Below are 20,254 nucleotides of genomic sequence, written 5' to 3'. Positions count from 1 at the left end.
TGCCATTTGATTTTAATCTACTTCAAAAAATTATTTCTGCTGAAGATTTACTGGGTGCCAATCAGACCTACAGTATATTACAGATTTTAAGTCAAGCTGAGATAACTGGATGATTTCTACTCCACTTTTGCTTTTTGATGGTTTCTCTTTGTTGCTTCCTCTTTTGTAATTTTGTGATTTTTTTGAAGATTGCAAATCAGTCCAAGAGAAAATAGCAGAGGCAATTGAAAATGATCATCACATGAATTCTGAACTTGAAGCTAGCGATTCCAGAACAGATGAGAAAGAAGAGAACTTAACAAGCACAGAGCATGATATCAATGAAGGTGAGGACAGCTAACGTGATCAGAGACCTGGGTTAAATTTCATTCATTTAAAATCTATTTATAGAACAATTTCACCTTTCACTTTCCTTTCCAGGCTATGAAACCTTCTTTGTGGTGTTCTTTACTTTCTTGACTTTTTTTTTTCCAGACTTGTATAAAATCAGGTGATGACTAGCTGGCTTCTGTAGTCATGTATAATTGATGCCTTTTGGGGGGTTATAATGATCCTGGGTAAAGAATCCAAGCCAGAAAAAACCTGGCTGACAGTCAAGAAAATAACAGTGAAAAGCAGGTGTCTAGTGAGTTTCCCTTTGCTTCCAAGTAGACATGTTAAATGATAAGATGAAGCCTCCTAGGGAAGTGTAGTGTCAAGATAGGCAGGATGGGACTGCTGACATGGAATGGAATGTGAATGACAGAACAGGAATGAAACTGAACTCCAGCCTTGATCTCCACGATGTTTCCAGCTTGTCTCCCAAACTCATCTCCATGTTAGCAGTTGGCATAATTGGCAATAAGGAAATTTCAACTTGATCTTGGCTATTTCAAGTATTTCTGTCCAGGAATGTTTCAAGACCTCGCAGTCCTCGCAGACTTAGCAGAGTTTATTGTTGGAGGCTTGCCCTGCCTAACAGAAGGGCCATACGGGGAGCATTAGAGCCAGCCACTCTGTTACTGAAGGAACTGCAGCAATGAGCCCTAGTGAACATAAATGCTAAAGGTTCTTCTTCATGATAGCAATGAGGCTGAAAAAAGAATGAAACCATATGTTAAGATTGACTGAATCTGCACTGCTGTAGTTACCTTTCCTTCTTTGATCCTCTGTCCAAGAGTCCAGTGCTGGCAGGAACCAGTAATATATGGTTTCTGATTGCTGGTTCTGCCCTGTCTTCTGTTTTGGTGCATAAATCCAGGGTGTTCTAAGTTTTCTTTTTGTTGTCAGCTGGAAGACTTTTGATCTTCTTCCTTTAGCTGATCAAAGAACATGGTCTTTAAAGGGCTGTCGTCTTTCATCCAGCAAGTGTATCCAGGAGGTTGGAGGTTCCTCCTCATCCCTGGTCTCTTAGTCATTGCCTTTTTCTCAGTAATACTTTCTCAGATGAGATTGCTTCTGCTCTGGTCTCATCAGCTGACCACAGAACAACTGTCTGTAAGATTTAATTTCAGAGCCCAGTCATCTTCATGTATTGGTCTTTTTGCAAACATCTTTGTTTCTGATGTATAGAATGGGACTGGAAGCATGTAGTTTCCAGGCAGCCCGATTTCTGTGTCAGTGGAGATTCCCCTCTTCCTCCAAATCAGGGATGAAACACGCTTGCTTCCCAGTGAGGTGGACTTTGGAAGTGGACACTCTCAAGGTGTCTCATTTACCTGCTTTAATATGAAATAACTTCACACTTGCTGTTATGATTCCTGGCCTATGCAAGACCTCGCTTTATAGAAGTGAATACATTGTAAGCAGGAGCTAGAGTAAATTAACTCCTTCTGTCTCTGATAATAAGAAGGTAAACACACAGACTGTGCCATGCAAGATACAGCGTTCAGTTTCTGTTAAGAAGTAAACAAAGTATCTGCTTTACAGGCGCTAGCTAAAATCCATTACAGAAGACTGTTCAAAATTAGCACCTGGACAGTTCAGACACTATGCCTTTGCAGAGACAGTAATATTTGACTCTTGGTTGAGATGATGGATTTTTTTATCTTGTTTTGTACCAAAGCCTCTATTACAAATTTTTAATGATTATACATGTTACTGAGTTTAATAGTGGGTTGAGTTCTCCCAGATTCAGGAGGCAGTGTGGGTGTTATAACAATATGACAGTCATTGACAGCTGATTGAGATGTGTATATATATAAAAGCAAAAAATTTTTAAAGCCTAAGGGACTTCAGGAAGCTAGTAGTAAAGTTAAACAATATACTTGGTGGAAGGCACATCTGGATGAAGGCATGATTTCTTGTATTGCAAAATGCAACGTGGAATTTTTAATTTAAATGTGTTGTCTAGTGTTTAGGCGATGAATGATCTGGTGGGAGGAGACAGCCCACTGTGCTCCCTCTCTCTCCTTCCATGACCTCCATTCTCTCTCTGGAAACCTCCTTCTCAGCTCGTTCTTTCTTCCTCTGGTTCCTTCACTCTCTTCAGCTTCTTGAGCTGCCTCTGCATCTTCTGCTTTCCTGTGCAGTAGACCTGCCTAATGAATGAACTGTGTCCACTTCTGAAGGGCAGGAAGGGAAGGGCAGCATTAGGGAGTGGGCAAGGACGGAGGGAGGTTCTTGGGAAAACAGACAAGAGCTCTACTTCTCTGCTGGTAGAGCTGGGCCTGGACAAAAAGCGTCCTTCAGGCCTGATCAACACCTGGAGCTGTCTGGGGCTGCCGTTCAAGAGACGGGCTTCAGCTGCACAGTTTATAGTCCAAGCAGACAGCAAAAAGCAGTAATTGTGGGATGCTGCAGCAGTGCAAGAAGGTGAAATAAGTTAAATAATGGCAGATGATTTGGGACAAGACAGGCTTTGCCCAGTTTGAGAAAGCCTAACTCGGAAAAGACGTTGCTCCTTGCTCCCTTCAGTGGCACAAACTCTCCCATTTTCTGAAGTACAGGAACCTGCCATGTGGGTACAAAGCGCAGCTGCAGCAGCACAGACTGCTGGAGGTGGCTGCCCAGGGGCAGATCCTGGAACACTGAATTCAGCGAGAGCGTTGCCATTAAATTCCCAGGGGGGCAGGAAGAGGCACTATATTATTCCCCTGGTGTAATGACAGAATCTGGGGGAAGCAATTACCTGTTTTGCATGAACAGCTGTGTGGTTTTCCTCTTATGTGTGCATATTTTACATGAGTAATTTGCCAACTATTTTTGAATATTTGAATGTTAGTGTCAAGCTTATAGGTATTTCATATAAACACTCTGAGCTCCCTGCTAGGCAGGTGAGGTGGGGAGACAGTGGGAAGGGCAGAGAGAACTGGCAGTGTTGAAAGCTGGTTATGCATCAACATTTTTGCTTGAATTAGTTATGCCAGGTGCCAGCGTGACAACACTAGAAACCTACGCACAGGTGTGTAACAAGAAGCAGCAGAACAAGTTTTCTTCTTGTCACCGTGCTGATGTCCTTTCATTGCTTGGGAGAGAGTGTCTTTAATAACCGCCTCATAAAACAGCTTTAATGTTAACACAGTTATTTCAATAAAACTAATGTTTTGATTATTTCTTAATAGCACCAGATGGAGCTTTCTTGGCAGAAGAGACAAGAACACTTGAAATACAAAAGGCAGCAGAACAAGTGGTACAAGAAGGGCAGATGGTGGGGGAGAAACAAGCACTTGAGAAGGGAGATTTTGTAGCTGAGGAAGGAGATGCTCACGCTGAAGAGGCAGGACAAGAAACAGCATTAGAGGGAGATTTGCTGTCCAAGGAAGACACGGTGGCTGTGATGTTAGTGGAAGGTCAGCTCGCTGTAGAAGAATCTGCACCTGAGGAGAGGGCCATGACAGAAGAAGATCCAAAAGAGAAGGAGACAGGAAGAGGTGGAGAGGTGACATTTGGGGAGCAGGAAGTTTTGAAAGATGTGAAGGAGGGTGAGGAAGCACTGAAAGAGCAAACCTTTGAGGGAGAAGAGGTGGTAAGGACAGTGGTATTGATAGGCAAGGAGGTAGATGGAGCAGTGTCTGAGGGGGATCAAGTAGCTGAAGAAGCCTCTGAAGGAGAAGAGGCTGTGCAAGAAGCCTCTGAGGCAAAGGAGGTGGTGAGTGAGACAGTGTCTGAGGCAGAGGAGGCTGTGGAGGAGGGAAGTTTTGCAGGGAAGGACATTGTGGAGGTTGCTGTGTCTGAGGGAGAGGAGGCTGTGGAAGATGCAAACTTGGCAGAAGAGATTGTGGGGGTGGTAGGTCCTGAGGGAGAAGAGGCTATAGAGGAAGCTGTTTCTGAAGGAGAGGAGGCTGTGGAGAAGCCTGGGGCTCTGCTGGAAACATTAGGGGAGATGGAAGTTTGCACAGGGGAAGCAGCACCTGGAAGAGAAGAGTTCAAAAAGCCAAAGGAGTTTCCCCAGCTGAAAGCAGTAGGGGAGGAGTGGATGGAGATGGGGAAAGCTGCCACAGGAGCCGCAGTGTCTGAGACAGACGAACCATCAGAGGTAGAAGAGAGCTCCTTCCTGAGAGCAGAAGATGCAGTGGAGGACTCTGTGGAGTCAGGCAAGTGTTCCTTCTTACAAGTAGCTCCTGGGCTAGAGGCATTGGTGGATGCTGGAAGGGTTCCTGTAAGTGAAGGCTCATCTCAGCTGGAGAAGACAGCAACAGCAGAGGAGGAGGAAAGCTTACCAGGAGCAGACAAAGTGGCACTTTTGAGGGGAAACCCATCTTTGGGCTGCAAAGCACAGACAGACAGAGCAATGGAAGAAAAGACTGATAAGGGGGTGATGGGAAAATCTGTGGTGATGGGAAAATCTGTGGAGAAAGCCACAGCAGAGTCAGGATGTGGAGAGGAGGTCGCAGATGGAGCAGCAGGTCCAAGGGAGCTGGCAGCTGGGATGGAAGAATTGCTGGAGACTGCGGTAGGGAAAATGACAGAGAAGGTGATGTTGAACGTAGAGATGCCTCTTGGTAAAGAGGTGATAGGTACATCAGCAACGCCTGTAGAGGAGCTGAGTGAGAGTGCTGCAGGGGAGGTGGGGACGGAGACCTGCACAGTGGTGGGGAAGGAGGGTGAGATGGAGGGAGCCATGACGGGTGACCAGGCAGCAGCAGGGAGGGCGGTTTTGCCCAAGGAAGCAGGAGTGGGAGGAGCGGCGGTGGGGACAGTGCTGGACGCAGCGGTGACGGGGGAAGGCAGAAGAGCGGAGGGAGGGATGGGCAACAGTGCAACCACGCTGGAGGGGATGGAAGGGGCAGTGGGGGGGATGGAGAGAGCGGAGGTGAGCGGCCAAGCGGCATTCGAGGGGGCGACAGCAGAGGGCCTGGGGGTGGCGGAGGAAACTGGAAGGGATGCAGCGGCTGGGGGAGCAATGGTGGTGCTGGCTGGAGGAGGTGGCCTGAGCGTGATGGTGGTGCCTGAGGCTGCAGCAATGGGAGGAGTAGTGAGGCCCGAGGGAGATGTGCTGGAGGGACCGGGGGTGGCCAAGGAGAGCGCAGCGGAGCGAGAGGGGCCGCGGGTTTTTTCCATGCCGAGGGAGATCAAGTCGGAGGATGCAGCAGGCAGCAACGGCGTGGGAAATAGCAGAGCAATGCTCTGGAGCGAGGAGACAGCAGAAACATCATCACTGCTGGGGGAAGCCGAGGCAGAGGCTACCTCGCATGGCTGGAAGAAGGCTGGACCTCGGGAGGGCCAAGAGACAGAGAAGGCTGGACTGGAGGAACGGGAGATGGCAGAGGACGTTGTAGCTGGAGAGTGTGTGGAAGCACAGGGAACATTGTCCGTCAGGGATAAGCTGATTACAGAAACATCACCAAATGTCCCAGGGCATCGAGACGGGGCAGCAGTGCCTGGAGGGAGAGATATAACAGGAGAAGTGGGACTGTGCCAGGGTGCGGTGGAGGAGGAGTCAGCTCTTAAGACAGTGGTAACGGAGAGAAATCCTGATGGAAGTGGTGGGCCAGTGGAGGGAGAAACAAGACAGGTAGGGGTGAAAATTGAATGGAAACAGCCAGACATCAGTGAAGACACCACAAAGAGAGAGGTAGAAGGAGTCACAGAAAATGCACAAAGCATTTCAGGGGTTAGGGAGCTGCTTGAAACCCAGCAAAGGAGGGAAAGTCCTGGACAAGGGCATGCAAACGCACCAGGAGCCACCATCACGGAAAAGAGAAGCCGAGATCTGTGAAAGGTGAGTGTCTGTATGAGTCAGGTTGCTACCGTCGGTTTTGTCCCAAGTCCCTGGACTTCTGGCTGTCAGAAGCAGAGGTTATATCATTTTATCACTGTCCCATTTCTTACACTTTTGCTACTAAGTATCTGCTGCTGATAGCTGGGGTAAAGGATGATAAGGCTGACCCAATAGAGCAGCTCTTGCATTCTTACCTGTTCCTGAAATTATTCCATTGCAGAATGACTTTGATCTGCTGTTAACGTTCATGGCCTCAGTCAGTCGTCCTGTTGCTTTGGTCATGCAGAGAGGCTCCCTCCTCCACAGCAGTGCCGTTTATCTTGCTGGCACTGATTACCGAGGAAATGAACCAAAGCGGTAGCAACTGACTTTAACTCTTCCAGTGAATTCAGTGCTGCAAGTCAACAACAGCAGCCAGCTTTTGTGGTTTCCCTAGTATCTATCTGATTTTAGGAAATCTATTATAGTGGTATTTAGGCATCTCAAAATAGCATATTTACTGCAAAGCTAACATTTTGCTTTTTGTTTTTACTAGAATGTTCTGAAACTGGACACAATTGTGCCCTCGACACAGTCCCAGGATGTGGAAGAAACTCTTCTCTAAGCATTCTCCATAGCTCCTTTAGTGCTGTTTTCTGTAATGTTTATACCAATCACTGGAGACTTGTGCTGGCTGGGATGTTCACTCCTCCTTTATTTTACTCTGTGAGTACCATAACCATCTGTCACTTTTTACTAGAGCAGCTTCTTAATGTGCAACAGACAACTCAAATAAGCCTATATTAGTCAGCCCAGGAAATAGCACTCCTTTATAATTATGAAGACAATAATCGCAAGGATTGTTCCACAGCTGTCATGCTTGTTTTTCCCAAAACAGAAGTATTACACTGGTTGAACTTCCCTCCTCCTCCAGACACAGCTTGTTTCTACAGGCTAGCTGGAGGGGCGGTTGAGGATAGATGCACTTTGTGTATTAACAAAGAATAACGACAAATGTATGTATGCATGTATAGAGTGTATACATTTGACTGTATCTGCTCTCCACATATTTTTGTGTGTGTCATTTGGCTTTTTAAACTGTAAAGTCTTCATTGTGTGGTGGGGCTGTGTCTTCAGTTATGTGCGTATGGCATTTGAGCATGTTAAGGTCTTGATTCTGATGGGGAGCATGTAGGAGATACCGCAGCGTAGATATGAAATTACAGTATCATAGATGGGAATGTTGTGCTCATGCAGGGGCTTTTAAACTTTCACTTAAGGCAGTGGGCGCTGAGCTACTTAGTGGAGCTGATTCCACCTTGCCTGACAGGCAAACCCTCCGTAGGAGCATGTGCGCTGCATCTTGCGGAGGAGGTAGGAGACAGGAGGAGGAATTCCTCTCTCTAGGTGAGGACCCAGGCCTATTGTGGGTCACGTTCAGGACATTCTGTTCATAAGGAGCCTTGGAACTTGGAGATGTGTTTTTTGGTCTGAATCAGAACAATCGTAGTTCATTTATAAATAAGCCTCTTGTTTCTGCTGGTGTCAATCAGGTGTAACTCCATGGGCCTGTCTGCTATTAAACTGTTGCAGACCTAGTGAAAATACAGGAAGAATCTTCAATATAATGCTGTTTTCAGCCTGGTGCTGGCCAAGGCGATGTTTTCATAGCTGTTGCATGTGTTCACCAGCAGGAATTCCTAGTGAAGGCTGTAAGATGCTCTCCTCCTATATATGGCTTCACTTCAAATACTGCGTATTCTGTAACTTGTGTTTTCAGATTGGGAAATGGAATTAGCAGGCTTTTAACTGTATTGTTACTCTAAATTATTTATGATCATTATACACGGGATAAGAAATTCAAATGTGATCAAGTAATTTGTGTTTGTTTCTTCCTGTATTAAAGACAGCTGGATTTGTGTTTTCAATCTGGATATCACAAAGTACTCTGAAAGAGAAAAGTTGACAAAACTATATTACAGAATATGATTATAAAGGACTAATAATAGAGTAGTTTTGCAGTAATCAGCAGCTTAAATGAACACATCAGGTGATCCTGGGTGGTAGAGTAGAAATGTTTATTCTGTGCAAGATATGCAATACTTGCTTAGAAAGCATGTATTGGAGTTTTGACCAACAGTGGCCTTTTTATTTAACCAGGGACTATACATAAAATTAGTAATGGTTTATTTGCTGGACCAAGACATTTTCAATGTTCAGTATGAAAATTGCTGTAAATGGATAATCTATGTTTATGTATTATACAGTTGAATACACCTGGTATGTGAAATGTTCTGAATTTAAATTAATGTAAATGACCTTCCTCAGAGGTTCATTTTTTCTGTATACATATGCACACCTGCACATTTATTTTGGTCTATAAAAAAAAAAGCTGTATCAGTCTATGTAGTTCCTTGAATTTTTGCAAATGATTTCATTGTAAGAATAATACTTGACAATCAAATAGGTCTTCAGTATTTATCCCTGCTTTCTAACTGAATGACTAAACCTGTATTTAAAATGCCAATAGTTTGAGTATTTGTGCCACTAAAACTGGACCGTGCAGGTATCTGTGGAAAGGGAAGGCATGCGGGTTGTGAGCATGACCAGACGAAAACCATTTACAAATGCAAATGCATGTCCATGGGCTGCAGCTCAAGTGTTATGGATGAACAAAGCCGAGAGTGAGGAGAGCAGGAATTTGCGTTAGCAGCGATTCCTTGGAAGAGTCAGGATTAAAACTAAGGCCATACTTGGGCAGATCATGGACTGCACCGACTTATTTGCTATTTAGCTGCTTTACTGAGCACAGCATGAAAATGCTAAAGGAAAGGGGTTTGATTCATTCGTGATAGGCGAGTGCCGGAGTGGTCAGTAAAGCTTCTCAAAGCGCTATTAAATATATTCTTGCTCTGTGAAATGAGAACAGAGAGAGGGGGCTCTTTGCTTCGGCAGCCAAAGCTGTAGGAGCCCGTGGGCGCCCCTGTCCCGCCCCAGGAGTGTCCCCAGCCGCGGGCTGCCCCGGGGCCTCGCTCCGGGAATGTTGTCGCGGCTCAGCTGAGCGACGGGAAGGGCGACGCAGGCACGGGGCCGCTGTCCTTGGGCGGCATCGGCCGGCATCGCGGCCGGTCCCCAGGGCTGCACCCGTCTCTGAGAGCAGGTGTCTCCTCCTCTCCATGCAGCCTCCCACCAGCCCCCCTCCCAACGCTTCAGCCGGGAGGGAGGGCTTTTTCCTAATGTGTAGAAGCTTCCTTTAAAGAAATAGGACACCCAGAGGGTGCTGAAGGAGAAGTAGCAGCGCTATGAGTCTGCAGCAACAGCACGCTGGACTGGATCCATTTCAGCCTTCTGGAGAAGGAGGTGAGTCGCTAACCAAGAGGCGCCTGCGCTCTCCTGACAGTCTGGGGCTGCGGAAGGTCTGGGGCATCAGGGAAGGCCCGTGTGAACAAAGCAGCAGTGCTCATAAGAAGCTGGGCAGTTAACACCTCATTATCTAAAATGCTTAAAACATTTATAAATGGCACTTTCGCACTCCTGTGGTTTGAAACATGCTGGTTCATACAAATTCTTGTACCACTCTAAAGAAACACACTTCAAATGCTCTGGTTTTACATAGAGGTAGAAGAAAAAAAAGACACTTCCCAAGAACATCCACAGTGTCTGAGCTCAGAGCCTAGTGATGAGGTCGTCTCTTTTCTCTACTGCTTCTTTCTGTGACAGCCATATCTACAGGGTAGATACAGAGGCGGTTTGATCTGTGGTAAGAAAACAGCCCTTACCCCATCCTCGAGGTTACTCCCAGCTGTATCAAAGACAGTTTTTGCCTGCTCACATACTGTTTCACTCACTTGTTTTGCATGTTGGCAATTCCACAGACAGCTTGTTGGTGCAAGGCTGCCGTGGTGTGACTTGATCCAGATTTGTACCTTGGATGTTACCTTTCTGCTCGTGTGTCTGTGTTCTTTAAGAGAACTGATTTCTAAAATGGTCAGAGTATTTGAATCAAATATCAAATTGATTTGAATCTGGCAATTTCAGCTTCAGATAGTCACTTGAGTCCATGTCTTTTTTCCTCTATTGCTCTACTTCTGTTGGTGTGTCTATTTAATATGTACAGTTCATATACATTTAAAACATGGGTGTACCTGTAATCTGAGCAGGTGGAATTTTGGTAAGAAGCAAAACCACTGAAATGGGTAATTTTATAGTTTTGGACTTGCTACCCATGGAAATTTCTGCTGTCTTGTCCATTGCTAGGTAGTAATTACTTCAAAGGGAAAAACAAAGGTGGCATTTAGGAAAAAACAAGATATGTACCAAAAAGAAAAGAAAAAGACTTGTTATTAGACTGAACATAAAAGTGAGACAAACAAGCTAGGTACTAGTGTTGCCACTGGCAAAACTCATTTCTGGCTCATCACAGGCTTTTTAACTCCCTAAACTGTCAGGTATTCTCAGCAGCTTGTCTCCGGGTGCTGATGACTTGCGTTGTATGTGTCGTTATTGGCTTACACAGCTGAAATTCAAACCTGTGACATTAAGCAGGTTAAACAGACGCACTTCACCAGTGAGAGCTGCCAGCTGTGAAATATGCAGGCAGCATGAGGAATATTGAAATCTGGCTCTTGGAGCAGGGCACCGCGCCTCTGGCATCACTAGCACGGACATAATACGGAGATGTTCACGGCTGTTGCCTGAGCAGTTAGCTGCGAGAGTGGCTTTCGGGAAGCGCGCGCTCCCATTAGAAGCGTTTCCCATGCTCATAGGTCGAGGCGGGTTTCTTGGGCCGGGGTTGTCCCCAAGCTGTGCTGGCACTGCCGCGCAAGTCAAGGGCGTGAGGATGCCCGCGGCCAGCCTGTGCCCGCGGCCAGGGGTGGCTGTGCTGCGCTGTGCCATGCCGGGCTGGGCTGGGAAGACTCCTGGGGAGCTGGTGGTGCCGCCCGGCAGGGAGCTGCTGCCACAGTGTCCCGTGGTCCGCCGTCGAGAGGCCCCTGCCGCGGGGATGCTGGACCCTCACTCAGGTGGATGCAAGCACTGGTCTGGTCTCTGTTTTGATGCAGATCTTCTAGCAATGACAGGATTATCAGTCACAACAGTCTGAAATATTGCTGCAACTGCAGGATACGAACGGCTCAGAGGGGCTCGTTCCAGTATCCTGGGCTCCTTGGGCATCTCTGGGAACAGCACAAACTGATCTGATTCCAGCTAGCAACTTCTAGAGTGTGTTCTGCTCAGTAATTTATAGTTTGCAGCGTTTTCATTTGTTTTAATAACTGATCACTCCTGTGAAACAAGTTTTTCCCCTAAGGCCTGATGTTTCTTCTATAGAGACCAATTAACTAAGACATTGTTGTCTTCAAGGACCCAGTTATTTTAATTACTAGTAAAATTGTTTGCTTTGCAGGGATTCAAGCAGTTGGACTTGTCAAGTGCTTTGCGTTTCAAACTATTAAAGTTTGGCTTTCAGAGACATTTTTTTTCTGCTGTTTCCAGCTGTCTAGAGCTGACACATTCCAGGAAAGTGCTGAGAGATCATAAAAAGCAGCTCAGGTGTAAGTGGTTATGTAGTGGCATTAACACAAATTAAGTCTATCTTCCTTGCTCTATTTTCTGTTCTCTCATCCGATTTTGTTTCTGGATTTCAAATACAGTTGCTGTATTAATGAAGAATCATCATGTGCTTCTTCTAAGCAAGGGAAGAAGACATAGTGCAGAGATACTTGTAAGAGAACATTGCTGTCAAAGAGAAAACTATTCATACTGGTACTGAATTTTCAGATGTGACAGTTGATCCATTCTGCCCTGTTGTCCTCCCGCGCATTGGCCAGTGCAAACACGGGATAGGTAAAGCATGAGACCAAATCTCTGCCCGGCCCTCCCTTCCCCAGCTCATTCCTGACCCATGCTCTGGCGGCTCTGCCATGTGAGATGTCTGGTCCATCAGATGGTCAGGCAGGGAATTTTCATCAGCATCCCAAACGCACCGGCTCCTGGCTCCTCGCCATGCCCTTCCTCCAAGCATACAAATTTCCAGCATCATTTTTACTTCTGGGAGAAATACAATGTATTTTCTCTTGTTGCAAAGCAATCTGGATTTGGTTTTGTTCTGGTTTGCAGTGTAGACATTGGTTTGTTACAGTAGAAGGATAACAGAATGGCCAATTCCAGTTAACATGATGTTTGGGCTGGAGGTTCTTAGCACCAAGGTGGAGCTGTTCACCAGCAGTGACCTGGAATGTGTTCAGTGGATGTCTAAATTTATGAGTGGGCAGAATACTAATTTTAGTGTGTTTTACAGCTCTTTTCTCCTTTTAGGAATTGAAAATGGAAAATGATCTTTTCTTCACACAGAAAGATCTATTAGAAGGGCATTTTTAAGCTCAAAAAATTCTGGTTGCTTGTGCTGAGTTGTTAGAGATGTTCCTGCCCCACATGCTCACGCTGCAGAGCCGGTGGGGTCCTCGCACAGGGGTATTTCCTATCATGCTGCATTTCATGCATGCATGCTATAGTCATGATGGGAAACATTCAGTGTAGACAAGGTATTTGCAAAATAGCAAAGCTAATCATTGGTTTTAAAACTTGCTGTAATGATTAATGATCTCTTTTGCACTATGTGAAAGACTGAAGCTTCCTATTGCTCTTTTTATTAAATCTCTCAAGGGTTTGATATAACATTGCCCACACAGTGACACTGACTTATTGCTAAAACTTCACAGAGATGGTGGTGGGGAAGGGGGAAAAGTCCTTTATGTCTTTTCCAGAGGGCTGCTCAGAGCAAATGTCGTCTCTGAAAGGCCTGAAGGTGAGTTCTGCGCCTGGGGAAGTGCAGAGCTGCTCCCCGTCAGCGGTGCACATGTTGGGCCCCCGAACGCTCGTCTGCCGTCAGGACCCTGCGCTGATGCTTCCCTCCCTGCTGCACTGAGGCCCTCGCTCTCGTGACACCTTGGTGTTACACCGGGAGGTGACCTGGCTGGAAAAAACGGTCCAGCCTCAGGGAAGAAGGAGGATGCAGAGGTCATGATGAAACTTTATGAAGAGGAGAAGGCCGGAGCTTTCTGCTCCAAAAAGAAAGAAATAGGGCTGAAAGAGTTAAAAGCAAGACCGGTGCTGTGAGGCCCACTCGTGTGCAAAACCAATGTAAAAACATGTTCCTCTCAGCAGCGTCAAAGCGGTGGTTCTGTTGCTGACCACAAACGGCCGAGAGGTGCCGATGCTGGCGCAAGGGCCCTGCGCTCGGGCTCCCGCAGTGCGGCGCGAGGAGGGCTGCTTGCAGCGCAGCCGCACGGTGACAGCGGCGACGGGGCGGCGTTCCTGGCCCCATTGCATAGGGGTGGAGGGCGCGGGTCTGACACGTCCCCTTGTGAGCCAGGGCCCAGTCTGTTCTCTGTGTATTTATTCTAGTGTTTGCATTAACCCAGTAGATTGTTCTTGTAAATGATGCCGCAATTGAAAAACAAAACAAAGAGGAAGCAACTGTTGGTGGTACCTTGGGCTGATAGTAGGAAAACTGCAACACCTGAACTATAGCTTTAATTTCCCCCCGCCACACACACACACTTCTGCAGTTGGTGAAATAAAACAAATCACAAAACATCTGTAAACCTCCCTACGTGAAACCTTCCCCATTTTTATTGCTTCGGGACTGTGATTAACAACATGCATGCAAGATGGGAAGCAGCACAAACCTATTACACTTTTCTAGTTCAATGCCTTACCGCTGCCCTCGGCTCAGGAACAGCAGTCAGAAGGCGGCAGCATCCTGGGTAATATCCACAGAGCAACATGTAAAAACTGTGAACACACATTTCTTCTCAGCCCGTCTAAGAGGTGCATAGTCTAATACAGTTAAGGAATAATATTACAGCAGGATTGCTTATGGCTAAATTCTCCTAATTTCAATCCCCCCCCTCCCCCCATAATAGCATAATTAACTTTGTAATAGCTTCTAGAGGAAGAGGTCAAGTTCTCCTGGCCTCCCTCAATCTTTTTTTAAATTTCCAGTGATCAACGTTTCTGCTGCAGAGCCAAATGACTGAGGCAGTTTTTGTGACGCCTCTGCGCCGGTGCCAATGCCAGTGCTCAGCAGATGGCACTGTGCTGCAGTTTTGCTTTGAGTGAAAATCTGCAAGCCTTTGTACCACTTTAAGGTTATTATATTTGTGCCACAACAATTTTAGCTGTCTACATTAAACATATGTAGGCTGGGACTTCATTTCACATTTTTTCCTTCTGGTTAAAAGTTTGTTTTGGAGTTCCTGTGTTGTTTTTTTAATCAAATAACTAAACTAAAGCATATGTTCTTTGAAAAAAAGCAGGCACACAACCCAAAATAAAGAAGTAGATAAAAAAACAAAAGGTATGGAAGAATACAGTTAAGGTGGCCACCCAAGCACCTCGCTATTCTCAGCGAGCAGGCAGAAGCACCCAAAGATTAGCACTCTGAAGAACTGTAGCTTTGGGGACACTGTGCTGGAGAGCTGCGTGAGCCCGCAGTGCTGAAAATGGGAGAGAGGATGCTTGTGAGACTGTGGAGAAGTCAAAAAAGAAACAGGATCTTGTTTCGAAGCTGGGAACAGGAACACCTTTGTCAGGTTGTTCCTTTTCTCGGTTCCTCTGTTTTCCTTGGTTCAGCCTGGGTGGCTGCTCCCTTGCACCTACCAGTCAGGGAGAGGCCAATAGCAACATGCCTTCACGCAGCCTGAGGCACCAACGACTTGCTCTAGCTCTGAAACTAACAGATGCATTTTTTACTTTTGTCTCTTCAAATTAGTAATGTTCCAGCTGAAAGTGCAGCAATCCTTGGGGACATTTACTTGCTAAGGAAGGATAGATGCTTGTCACCAAAGCCACCCACTACCCCCCCAAGCAGGTCAGCAGAAAAAGAAGCTAGAGCATAACTTACGATAGGGATATTTGCCATCAATAAATAAAGCAATTCAATTTAGGGACCTTCAGTATAACATATGCCTGGGAGTTAGGCTGATATGGTAAGAGCTGTTGCTGTCAGTTTATGGAGACTCTCCATGTAGCGGGTTCATGCTGTCAGCTGCTTTCTTCAAAGCTGCCACTATTACTGCAGGAATGAAATCGCATCGTACTCATGGGATCTGACACATAACCTGCAAAATTCAGCGAGATGGTCAGGAGCGTCTTGACATAGCAGTGATCCACCCTCCCCCATTTCAATCAGTGACAGTGTCGAGAAAATACCGTGTGCATCATTTTGAGATAAATAGGCACAGATCATGCTGATGCCTTTTTGCTGCCTGCAAATCTCAGTTCAGTATCATCTGCTCAGGAAAAAATTAAATAGGAAGTGAACAGACCCTTTCATTCATGCAATGAATTCACAACAGTCAGGCACAAGCAAGCTTTGGTGACTGACAAAAGCATGGCTCTCAGTGTTTTAATAACAGTGGAAGTTTGACATTAAAAAAAAAAACTTTTTAACCTTTCAACTGTATCTTCAGAGGGTTCAAAATAAGCATTCTGGTAGTATTTTCTAAGTATTTTAATTCTTAACACTATGAAACTGAAAGCAACTGAATTGTCAAACAGCTGTTCAAACAATTCAAAGAAGCTATTTCTCCCTTTACACAAGTTCATTGATCAGCTGCTCCCATTCTTCTTATTTAATGTAGTAACATTAAAATCCAATCTAATCATCTCAAATTTCCTGATAATTGCGCATTGTACAGAGCTATCAGATGCTCAGGGAACAGAGAAAACCAGTGCATAGAAATTTTTCTGGCCATAGACAAACTAGCTCAGAACTGGGGGACAAAGCCAGCGTCTCACGCTACCTGCGCTAACACTGAACCAGCACCTCTGCTTGCTGGTGCTGCAGGGAGGGCCATGGGTGAAAACATTGCTCACTTTCTGCGTGTTGTACTCCTATTGCCAAACACAAAAGACACACAGCTGCACAACATAAAGACTCTTATAATTACAGCAGCACTGACCTCACTGCAGCCCTACACTGTAATCCATGAGCAGCCTTGGTTTAGCTCCCAATCATGACATACTGTGCTATGAAAGATGGGCAACAAAGCTTTTCCTCAAGGAAATCCCACTAGGCTCCTAAGTATTTGGTTGCTGGGCCTTAAATCTGCCACTCTTCTGGTGAATATGCCCTGAATACGAAGGGGCGAAGGCAGCATGTCCTATTGCTCAAGCCAACTGGTGTCACTCCATCCAGCCTGTCCTAACCCTCCTGCCTCCGGAAGAGCCCTGTAGAGAGGAGATGTCTCTCTGCAGCCTTATTTTGAGCAGCTGCCTAGCATGCTAGCATTTTCAACTGGGGTGAAAAATGACTCGTTTCACATGCCAGTCAAACTCAGAAGCAAACATATCTGCCCACGAGAATATATCTGTGAAAGATCCCCGGTGCTAAGACAAGTATTCTGCATTAACTCACCATTTTTGTCAATAGGTGGGTACTGGAAGTTTCTTCTCATGTCATCCAAAGACAGACCCTGAGAAGGCTGTTGCCCAGTGCTGCAGATTAGATAGAAGGTGTCAGTATACATTGACTGGGGAAAAAACAAAACAAAACAAAACAAAACACCCAAACCAAAAAAAACCACATCTTCAGAACATGAGAGCTTTTTCTATAGAGTTAGAAGGAAAAGACAGTAACATACAATATATCAGCTTGGTGTCCTGCTGCTGGCATTCACAGTGAACAAAAAGCAATAAAAAAAACTACGAATCAAGAACATGAATCACATGCATGCCACATGCCATCCATTTCCAAAATAACTTCCTTCATATATATGTGTGAGTATGTATGTGTGTGTGTGTGTGTGTGTGTATATATATATATATATATATATGTGTATAGTTTTGGCCTTCACAGTTGTTTTTAAGTTGCTATTTTAGCAGCAATTCTAGGCATCAATTCAGGATTATTGTAATATCACTATTTTATGCATCACTGCTATCTGGGGCCTGTAAATTAGTTTTGCTGGAAAGGAAGATTGCTGAATTGTCTTCCAGCGACCAAAACCACTCTCTTGCCAACAGGTTATTTATGCCTGGTCCTTAGGCGATATCATGTACAGCACTGTCATCTACCAGCTCGTCTCAGCTTACAGGCAAACAGAATCCAAGCGCACACAGAGAACAAAAAACAAGCAGCCCAAACCAATTTCATTTAGCCCTTAGCTCGTTTGTTTCCACAGACTCATCAAAAGACTAAGGCGAGGTGCAAGGGCTGCCATGACCCAGGACTCGAACCCGCCTGGGCCTTTGCACCAGGGCAGCTCCCTTCCTGGCTTCAACGGCGTCAGCTGCTAACACATCTCTGATACAGACATCACCAACTGGCTTTTTAACCATGGCAGGGTTCCTGCGGGTAGCTTTTCCAAATGACAAAGCATTAGTTATGTTTTTATTTGTCAGCCCTACTTTATGAAAGTGGATTTAATGCAAACCCTTTTCATTTAAAAATATTTCTGCTTACCTATTGCAGTGATTACTGCGAGTGAAACTACCTTCCTCTCCCTGCCATAGGAAAGGACTGACCAGACTGGCCCAAGCAGGTCAGTGTCCCGCTCCTCCCTTCAGCCATCTCTACCAGCTCATTTCAGCACGTCCCTGCGCAGGAGCCTGCTGTGAATCCTGCTCTTACATGTCCCACCAGCTTCGTGCGGGACCAAGGTGCCATGCTCGGACTGGAGATGCACTGCGTGTCAGAGGAAATCCCTCACGGAGCTGGTGCTCAGTGATTTGTACCAGCTGGACAGCAAGGGAATAGAGAGGGAAGGTGATAAACTTTATAAAACAGGATGCAAATTTCCAGTGCCAGGTTCAGGGTGGGTAGGAAGAGTCATTTGCTTGCATTTTTCTGAAAACATGTCTTTTGACCTAACATGTCTCTGTGAGAAACCAAACGGGACAAAAACCCCAGCTGCAAGAAGAGGTAGTTTAATGTTCGAGGTTGACATACCAACACACTTCCTTTTGTTTGCGGGCGGCTGGGGAAGCTGCCTCCTTTTGGAGTCGCACCCTGGAAAGCGCAGACAGACGTCCCCTCTGCTTATTGCAGAGCTGCAATAAACCAGCCTTCGCGCTGGCAAGGAAACGCCTCAAAGCTCTCGAGCCAGCTCTCTAGCATTTACGTTAGGCTTCTTACGGCTCATTTCTGGACTACCTGTACAGATCCTTTTAAGCTCATAACAAACCGGAAAGCGAAACACTGGCTAAGGAATTTTTGTGTGAGGAGAAAACAGCGTATAAACTTTAGTCTCACTTTCCCCTGCCAATTTCCTTTGTAAAAGCTACTGAGACGTGACCTGAGGACACAAAAGGTGCATCCACATCATACAACAAGGCATTGCACAGTACTCCCTGCACCAGAGGATTAAGGCAGTGAGTTATATGGTACAACAACAGGAGAACTTGCAGCTCGAGGCCCAGAACCGATCATACAGGCTGTATTCAGGATCCGTGCGGCAGGTGCGAGGTCAGAGACAGCTCAGTGGGAACAGGGATACACTGCTTCCAGGCCCAGCCTGGCTCGCAGGGAGACAGCTCGTCTCATCCATGCGTCCAGATGGGGCGAGCACTGGCAGAAGCACCTTGCCCAGCGCTGAACTCACAGACAGATGCCTGGACTGCGGTTACCCGCTGGCATGCTTGTTGTCCCTATGTTCATGGAGATTTTCCTTCAGAAACAACCTTAGGAATGAAACACTGATCACTTGCAGTTTTCTAACCACCTCACTGAGAAAATGCCGTTTTCAAAGAGCCAGGGATGAGAATTCAGGATGGTTTGGGTTCACAAGTCATACCTGCATTCTGCTGGCAATGGCCAACTCATGCTGCTTATGGCCAAATCTACAGAAAGGTCTGTATGCTAAACTCATGATTTTGGTTCCAAGTCCAACCTTGTAGTACCACTGAGATCTTCAGGTGTAATGGGATGTGTTTCAAACCCGGCATGGGAAGCAGGAGATGCAGAACTGCTAACCTATCAGGCACTCCACTCCAGGAGCAGATCCATTGCCCAGAGTCAGATCCACAACACTGCTGGGTAATTCCCAGGTCCAGTCCCTCTCCACGGCTCCCCATCAGCTTCCTGGCTTCCACAAACCACATCCGATGCACTCCACTTTTCTCATGCACTGCATGGGAAACCCAGCCTGAACCTAAAGGACAACACTGGGATCAGGAAACCTAAGTCAGATTTAGCAATACTGATGTTTCTTTGTGGATGCAGCCCTTGCAAACAATATATGGATCACAGTGCACCTCCTAAACAAGGGAGGCAAAATCCCAGCCTCAAGCAATGATGATAAATGTACTAAACTCTCTGGGATGCATACATGGATTTATGTTTGTCCATGTGCAAGAGAGTAAAAGACTAGGAGTAAAAATCCCCTATGATTTAGATTGTTCAGGTATAAATGGCAAACGTAAGATTTCAATCCACTAATGCAGCTGGATATACTAGGAGGTGCATATGGAAATTTAGGATTATTCAAGGTCTTCTTATGAAAATCTGCCCCTTCATTAAGCAAATGAATTAGCTGCTCCAGTAATTAATAACTGCATACAGGACAATATACTTGTCCAAAATATCAAATGTAGCTTAAACCAGTGGGAGAGCCCTATGCTGTGTCTCCTGAATATGGTGGGGAGGGGAAGAAGTGAATTCCCCTATTTGTATGACTGCGTTACAACCCAGCACGTAGTCCCTTGGTCATACAGCTCCTGGCAATGTCATTAAGTACAGTAATATGGAATGTGCTTGGCCACTTAGGACAGCTCTAGGTATAACAGAGAACCTACATCTATCAGACCATATCTGATACTTGACTGGGAGACTAAAAAAGGGCTATTGGATTTAAATGCTGCATAAAAATAACATCTGAGTTCGGCAGTTTAATAAGAGGCTTTTCATTTGGTTTCCTTCACCGAGTATGCTTACAGAAACCGTGAGAAGCCTTGGAATTGAACATATCATTAGCCACAGTTCTAGACTTTGACACTTTTCAAGGTGCAGGCAGAAGGCTCTGTACTAAACAGAACTTTATTTGAACTTAATTAGCCATTGCGGATATTATTTATCTCACAGTATATAGAAAAACAGAGGTCTGTCATGATTAGAAATATCTAAACTTAGCA

At 45.7% G+C, this 20,254-nt stretch overlaps 2 protein-coding genes across 2 annotated transcripts in view; one reads left to right on the top strand and one right to left on the bottom strand.

Moving 5' to 3' along the window:
- ERICH3 (glutamate rich 3) overlaps positions 1–8,570 on the top strand; it is a 53,007-nt gene extending 44,437 nt beyond the window's left edge. Inside the window, exons 13-15 of the mRNA XM_067300828.1 lie at positions 189–326; positions 3,543–6,142; positions 6,678–8,570. Coding sequence (XP_067156929.1) covers positions 189–326; positions 3,543–6,139 — 2,735 coding nt within the window. The 3' untranslated portion in view covers positions 6,140–6,142; positions 6,678–8,570. The remainder of the gene's footprint in view (positions 1–188; positions 327–3,542; positions 6,143–6,677) is intronic.
- A 6,404-nt stretch (positions 8,571–14,974) lies between these two features.
- LOC106486531 (serine/threonine-protein kinase TNNI3K) overlaps positions 14,975–20,254 on the bottom strand; it is a 124,076-nt gene continuing 118,796 nt past the window's right edge. Inside the window, exons 26-27 of the mRNA XM_067301404.1 lie at positions 16,542–16,621; positions 14,975–15,243 (exon numbers count right to left, since the gene is read on the bottom strand). Of these exons, the coding sequence (XP_067157505.1) occupies positions 15,167–15,243; positions 16,542–16,621 (157 nt within the window). The 3' untranslated portion in view covers positions 14,975–15,166. The remainder of the gene's footprint in view (positions 15,244–16,541; positions 16,622–20,254) is intronic.

Source organism: Apteryx mantelli, chromosome 8 (assembly GCF_036417845.1).
Source record: "Apteryx mantelli isolate bAptMan1 chromosome 8, bAptMan1.hap1, whole genome shotgun sequence".
Lineage (NCBI taxonomy): Eukaryota > Metazoa > Chordata > Aves > Apterygiformes > Apterygidae > Apteryx > Apteryx mantelli.
This window is presented reverse-complemented; position numbering and strand designations above follow the sequence as displayed.